Here is a 7533-nt window from a genome sequence, read left to right on the forward strand (position 1 = left end):
TTTTCTTACAGATTGAGGGAATAATGAGAGCTACGAATAAGTGGTTATTGTTTGCTCGTCTCTTAAACTCGTAAACAGACTATAGAATACTAGAGACTTGCAAGTCGAGTAGCATTCGTTTAAGAAGAAAACCCGACTGAACCGGGTTGTGGCTTACTACCTCCTCACAGGGTTTCTTTTCCGTATAACAAATGCCCACTTCGGGAGAAAACGAGGGGGAAACTAGCATTTCAAAAGTATCCCAAAGAAAAGATTCGTTTACATCTAAGTGTCCATGCTTAGCAAATTAGAGGGGGGAACCTGTCTTTGATATGATGCAGGCCGATTCACTTTATCAATAATGTAATAAGTTCCAAGCGAAATTTTGCAAGAATCAGAAAGGGGGGATTTTAAATTAAGTTGTTGTTGTTTTTCTTTTTTACACCGTTGCGCGTTTGTTTGTTCCGAGGGCATGTCACCCGGTAGCAGTTGATTTTTAATTCGTTCCAAAAAAGATAATTCCTCCCTTACCCAACCTTGCTCTAAGAGTTCTCGAAAACACCAGCTCTGGCTCCCAGCACTCTTAAAGTACAACAGACACCTACGCGTTCTCCTCCAGAACGCCCACCTGTGCTCAGGTCTAAAAGGACACGACCTAAGTCCAGACGCCTAGCGCTTCACCCTCCCGGGTAAAGGAAGGCCCAGGCGTGAGAGTCGCAGGACTCCGCCAATGGCCCGTTTTGTCTGAAGTTTTCCAGTCCAAGTCACCGGCCTCCTGGGCCTCGCCGCCCGGCGCTGCCACCTTTGCAAACTTCACCCTCAACGCCGGAGCAGTTTTGCAAACTCCGGTGGTGACCAAGCTGACGTTTGTGACTCAAACAGGAGGCAAGAAGCAAAACTCTAAAGTAACAACCCTAACCCCGAGGGGCGTCCGAGTGCTGGAGGGGGCCCCGGAAAGGACTTGTCAGTCCAAGGTCGGCGTGGCCCACGGGACCCGCCAAGAGAACCAGGCACTGCCCGGTCGCCGCCAGCCTTCGCTGGCACTTAGCTTTGGTTTTCATTGATTCCCACTGCGAGAGCGCTGCGAAATCTCCAGCCACCACACCAGCCTCGGAGAACCAGAGCGCGTTAATCTATTTATATGGATTATTACAGAAGAACAGCGGGCGTTGAGTCACCCAAACATTTGCTTCCAAAAGACCATTTCTAAGCACTTTTGGAAGCCGGCAGGCTCCGGGCGCAGAAGCAGAACTCCGCGTTGAGCCGTGGCTGCTGCAATTTCCACTGCTGTAAACGCCAGCGAAACCCCGGGTACCGCGGACACAGCTTCGAAAAGTAGTGGGATCGAGGGGGGGGCGGGGGTCCTAGTCTAGACACGCGCGCGCGCGTGCACACACACACACACACACACACACACACACACACACACCGATTCACACTGAGACGGTTCCAAAACTGTGACATTCCTAGAGTAGAGAGCGAACGTACTCACTCGGACGTCCCGGATCCCCCGCCTGCCCCGCGGTGCCCCCCCAAGTCCCCTCACCCCACCACCCACCACCACCACCCCCCCACCCCAGGCTGCGCTCCCCTCCCTTCCCCACCCCTCGTGTCTCGTCACCCAACCCGGAGCCACAATCCTCCTCCCCCCTCTCCAAAATCCGGTCCAATCAGCGACTTGCCAACCCTGATGACTGCCGAGCTGCGATTGGTCGGAGGTCTCTAAGGAGAAGGGGGGGGGTATTTATTAAAGAGACCCTGGGCTGGGAGTCGGAGAGCCGTGAGCGCTGCTCGGAACTGCCTGGAAACTTCAGTGGGGCGACAACTTTACCAGTTTCAGTCCAGGAACTTTTCTTTGCAAGAGAGACGGGGTGCAAGTGGCCCCGGTTAAGTTCTCTGTCTTCCCTTCCTTCTCCTCCTCTCCGATTCGCCTTCCCCGGGTTTGGAGCGGGCAGCTGAGCAGCGGCCACCCAGCCAGTGCCTCTGCTAAGTGTCCACCGCTGCCGCCCGGTGACTCTCCAACTTCCCCGGGAGCCGCTCGCTCGGCGTCCGCGTCCGGGCAGCAGAGGAAGAGGAGCCCCAGCCGCCGCGGCTTCTCGCCTTTCCCAGCCTCCCGTCCCCTGCCCCGGGCTCGCGTATGAATCTCCTGGACCCCTTCATGAAGATGACCGACGAGCAGGAGAAGGGCCTGTCCGGAGCCCCCAGCCCCACCATGTCCGAGGACTCGGCTGGCTCGCCCTGCCCCTCGGGCTCGGGCTCCGACACGGAGAACACGCGGCCCCAGGAGAATACGTTCCCCAAGGGCGAGCCGGATCTGAAGAAGGAGAGCGAAGAAGACAAGTTTCCCGTGTGCATCCGCGAGGCGGTCAGCCAGGTGCTGAAGGGCTACGACTGGACGCTGGTGCCCATGCCGGTGCGCGTCAACGGCTCCAGCAAGAACAAGCCACATGTCAAGCGGCCCATGAATGCCTTCATGGTGTGGGCTCAGGCTGCGCGCAGGAAGCTGGCGGACCAGTACCCGCATCTGCACAACGCGGAGCTCAGCAAGACACTGGGCAAACTCTGGAGGTGAGCGCACCGCCTGACCGTCGGGTGGGCTCGGTGGTTACCGGTACGGGGGCTGCACTCACCCAACCCGGCCCGCCTCCCTGAGCCAAGTAGCTGCCTCCTGGGATCTGAGGAGCCGGGGATGCGTGGTTGGGGCGGATAGGGGAGGTTGGCCCAGAGTTTGAGAAAGTTCTGGGGATTGCTCTTGACGATGGCGCGCGGGGCGGGGGGAGGGGGACGGGGAGTGGTAGGGGGAGAGTTGTGTGGCACGATTGTGATTGCTTTTAGGAACGAAGGGGAGGAAATGAGGGGTTGTGCCAACCTGGTCCCCTCGAAAAAACAATTAGAAGAAACACCCCCCTACACACACACACACACACACACACACACACACACACACACACACACACACACACACACACCAAGCTGTTCTTTCCTGGGAAGAAGGGATGAAGGAAAAGATGGGCTGGAGGTCACCCAGGCAGGAGTTAGGGAAAGCTACTGAGAACCAGTAGGGGCGTGGACCGACTCAGTGAGCTTCTTGCGATTTAAGTGGGTTTTCGGAAAGGTTTTACAGGGTGTTGGGAGGGGGTGGACCGTTCCGGTAGCAAAGGCGTTTAGAGCAGCCTCGGCAGGGAGCTGTTTTCATCTTCAGGGTTTCCAAAATAGGAGGCCAGGGGAGGGGGGCGGGGCGAAGAGTGACCGTTCAGGTCGACTCCAAACACTTAGAAGAAAGAAAGGAAAATTGTGAGACTCGGTGGAGGATGGCAAGCAGAATAGAGGGAGGAGGGGAAGTGCGCGAAGGAGGGGTGGGACACGACCGCTCCTGGGGTTTCACTGACCCCCTCTCCCTCTTTTCTTCCGCCCCTCTCCCCAGACTGCTGAACGAGAGCGAGAAGAGACCCTTCGTGGAGGAGGCGGAGCGGCTGCGCGTACAGCACAAGAAAGACCACCCGGATTACAAGTACCAGCCACGGCGGAGGAAGTCCGTGAAGAACGGGCAGGCAGAAGCCGAGGAGGCCACGGAACAGACTCACATCTCTCCTAACGCCATCTTCAAGGCGCTGCAAGCCGACTCCCCGCACTCCTCCTCCGGGATGAGCGAGGTGCACTCCCCGGGAGAGCACTCCGGTGAGTAAAGAGACCTACTAGGCCTAGCCACTCTGGGCCCCTCCGGGCACACCCTTAACACCCCCCCCCCATTCCCCAGGATCTGGGTGGGGACTTTGAGGTCCCTGGGGTAGGGAAACACTATTCCCTGCACTCCCTCCCTGTCCAGGGCCCACCGAAATAGGCGGGCGCACGACACACATACACACACACACACACACACACACACACACACACACACACACACACACACACACCTCAACCCCTGAATCCTGAGCTGGATTCTTTATTGCAAGGTAACATGTATTAATGGCTTCACGAAACTTGCCTACTTTTCTCTTAGCGCCTCACCCCCAAAGCACACACTCTTCTACAGGTAGCAATTTAGCCTTCCGGACCCTTGGGACCTCAGACCACTCTGCTGATAAAAAGAGCTTGTCTAGTGTGTACCTGCGGGTTAATCATTCGGCGACTTATCGTTAGTGCAGCCCGCCTTCTGCTCGGGCTCGGGTCCTAATGACACCTTAGCAACCAGGGAGGTTCCCCGGGGGGCTCCTAAGACCAGGGGCTTTGCGCAGCCCTTGTTGATTTTTCACGGTTTGTCTTTCCCTTTTATTGCCTGCAGGGCAATCTCAGGGTCCGCCGACCCCACCCACCACTCCCAAAACCGACGTGCAAGCTGGCAAAGTTGACCTGAAGCGAGAGGGGCGCCCTCTGGCAGAGGGGGGCAGACAGCCCCCCATCGACTTCCGCGACGTGGACATCGGTGAGCTGAGCAGCGACGTCATCTCCAACATCGAGACCTTTGACGTCAATGAGTTTGACCAATACTTGCCACCCAACGGCCACCCAGGGGTGCCGGCCACCCACGGCCAGGTCACCTACACGGGCAGCTACGGCATAAGCAGCACCGCAGCCAGCCCCGCGACCGCGGGCCACGTGTGGATGTCGAAGCAGCAGGCGCCGCCCCCTCCCCCGCAGCAGCCCCCGCAGGCCCCGCAAGCCCCGCAGGCGCCTCCGCAGCAGCAAGCACCTCCGCAGCCGCAGCAGGCACCCCAGCAGCAGCAGGCACACACGCTCACCACACTGAGCAGCGAGCCGGGCCAGTCGCAGAGAACACACATCAAGACGGAGCAGCTGAGCCCCAGCCACTACAGCGAGCAGCAGCAGCACTCCCCGCAGCAGATCGCCTACAGTCCCTTCAACCTTCCGCACTACAGCCCCTCCTACCCGCCCATCACGCGCTCGCAGTACGACTACACAGACCACCAGAACTCCGGCTCCTACTACAGCCACGCAGCGGGCCAGGGCTCGGGGCTCTACTCCACGTTCACCTACATGAACCCGGCGCAGCGCCCCATGTACACCCCCATCGCTGACACCTCCGGAGTCCCTTCCATCCCGCAAACCCACAGCCCGCAGCATTGGGAACAACCGGTCTACACACAGCTCACCAGACCCTGAGGAGCCCTTGAAGAGGGATGGAGATGGAGCTGATCGTTAAAAAAGAAACAGCCGAAGAAATCAAGAACCAATTGAAATTCCTTTGGACACTTTTTTTTTTTTTGTCGTTGTCCTTATTTCTTAAAGACATGTAAGCGAAGGTAAATAGTGCTGAGATTTCAGGCGAGAGACATTAAGACATTGCTGAGCACATGCCAACCTATTGCAAATGGCCAGGCCACTCGTGGCCAGATGGACCCTCCTGAATCATCGAGGAAGGACTTGGTTCCTTCAGGGTCAGCGTGGTGGACGATTGGAGAATCTCCCTGCCTGTTTGGACTCTGTAATTATTTTTTAGCCGTAATTAAAGAAAAAAAGTCCTCTGTGAGGAATGTTCTCTATTTTAAATACTTTTAGTATGTACTGTGTATGATTCATTACCATTTTGAGGGGATTTATACATATTTTAGATAAAAAATTAAATGCTCTTATTTTTCCAACAGCTTAACTTACTCGTAGTTCAACAGTGTCCCCTAGCCTTCCTTGCAACCAGCATATTTGTGTACAGATTTGCTTTCTCTAAACAAACAAAAAACAAAAAAAAACAGAAAAAAGAAAAAGAAAAAAGTGTGTTGTTATAGTAACATAAAAAATACACAGAATTTTGTTACATCATCAGTTCTTTTGGGGGGGTGAACTTTGGTTAAGTCTCCAGGCTCTGGGACTTCAGGAGCAGCTGCCTTAAAGAAAGGAAGAGAGAGAGAGAGAAAGAAAGAAAGGAAAGCCTTATTTTGCAATAAGGAGAATAAACAGTATAGAGATCATTGGTGAGCTTTTATCATATATATATTTTTTAAACAAGGAGAAAAACACCTTGAGCCTTAAAACCCCCGCTGCTGGGAAAATACAAATGCTGTTCCTAGAACATTCACTGTGCCTTTGCTTGCAGGCTGTAGCCTCAGGAGGAAAGCCAACAGCAAGCGAAGGAGACCAATTTTTCTTGGGGAAGATTTTTTTCAAGCCGCCCTTAAGTGCCCAAGCACATTGCCCCGGGTTGCCTGCCTGGGTCCCATGTGCACAGCAGATGCTGGAACGTGCCTGCTCAGACTGTCACCTGTGCCTCCCTGAACACCAGCGTTTAACCTTCAAGACATTCCACGTGCTAAAATTATTTATTTTGTAAGGAGGAGTTTTCATTTAAGAAAAAAAAAACTCCTTCCTTTTTTTTTTTTTTTTTCATTTTACTGTCTTTAAGGTAGATTGTTGGCACCTTCCTCAAAGGGTATGGTCATCTGTTAAATTATGTTCTTAACTGTAACCATTTTTTTAATTTATCTTTAATCTTTTTTATTATTAAAAACCAGTCTCTTCGAATTCTTCATTCTAGATTTGTACAAATGCTTTTTGTCCGTCTTGTGTTTTTTTTTTCCTTTGTTGTTTTTATTGTTGATAACAAACTGGAAGCCTGTTTCTCTCTGCCTTGTACAAATGAGAGGCTACAAATGCAGTAGGTACGTCACTGAGTCATTTGCAGTGTTTTCTGCCACAGGCCTTCGGGCTGCCTGGACTGTATGTGGAAGTGTTCACGTGTTGTGACAATGAACAGGGCGAGCCCCTGCAAGCATGTGTCATGGGTAGCCCCTGCCTACTCTCCTGCAGAGAGACATCCATCGGACAGACCTTAATTCTTACTGCTGTGGCTGGAGAGTATGAGGATTGCTGTTTTTAAACAATAGCAGACTTTTTTTTAATTTAAAAAAAAAGATATATTAACAGTTTTAGAAGTCAGTAGAATAAAACCTTAAAGCATTCTTATAATATGGCATCTTTTGATTTCTGTATAAAAACGGGCCTTTTAAAAAGTATTTCTGTAACTTAAGAAACCTGACATTTAAGTCATATTTTCTCTGTAGGTAAGGTTTGGTTTGTGTTTGTGTTTTGTTTGTTTCTCCTTCCAAACTTTCTGTTCTCTGTGGAACTCACCTTCCTTTCCATTTTGTATATTGTTGTTTACAATAAATATACATTGCATTAAAGTGAAAACAGCCCCGTGGATTTATTTACTACATTCTCCTGTTAAAAGAGTGACTTAAAGAACCAGGGCCCTAAAGAGATTGTAAAAGGGTGATCTTCGAGGTGGTTTCGATTTGATGACTTCCCTTGCCAATTTTAAACTGGGCAGTGAAAGACAGTCCCCATGCCCCTAACTGAGCACAAAGCTCTTGGAAAGGGTCACCCCAGCAAGTCACACAGAGAATGTCACATCAGTGTTGCTCACTCTGGCAAAATGTGTGTTGTGGTTTTTAAAACCCTCTACTTCGGGACAGACACTGTTCCCCTATGGAGGTCAGAGGGGAGAGGGAACATTAGGTCTGTCAGACCAAATGCCAGAGGGGTCGCTCTTTTATCTGAATACCATATGGCAAACTGCATATTATTATGGATACATACCAA

At 52.3% G+C, this 7533-nt stretch overlaps 1 protein-coding gene across 1 annotated transcript; it reads left to right on the forward strand.

The window, feature by feature from the left end:
• The first annotated feature begins 1734 nt into the window (after window positions 1-1734).
• Window positions 1735-7122, forward strand: Sox9 (SRY-box transcription factor 9). Its single transcript, XM_005069968.4, has 3 exons — window positions 1735-2547; window positions 3404-3657; window positions 4262-7122. Exons 1-3 carry the CDS (start codon window positions 2117-2119, stop codon window positions 5098-5100), a joined length of 1524 nt encoding a protein of 507 aa, XP_005070025.1. The 5' UTR covers window positions 1735-2116; the 3' UTR covers window positions 5101-7122.
• Window positions 7123-7533: the final 411 nt, after the last annotated feature.

This window comes from Mesocricetus auratus, unplaced genomic scaffold (genome assembly GCF_017639785.1).
Source record: "Mesocricetus auratus isolate SY011 unplaced genomic scaffold, BCM_Maur_2.0 Super-Scaffold_100007, whole genome shotgun sequence".
NCBI lineage: Eukaryota > Metazoa > Chordata > Mammalia > Rodentia > Cricetidae > Mesocricetus > Mesocricetus auratus.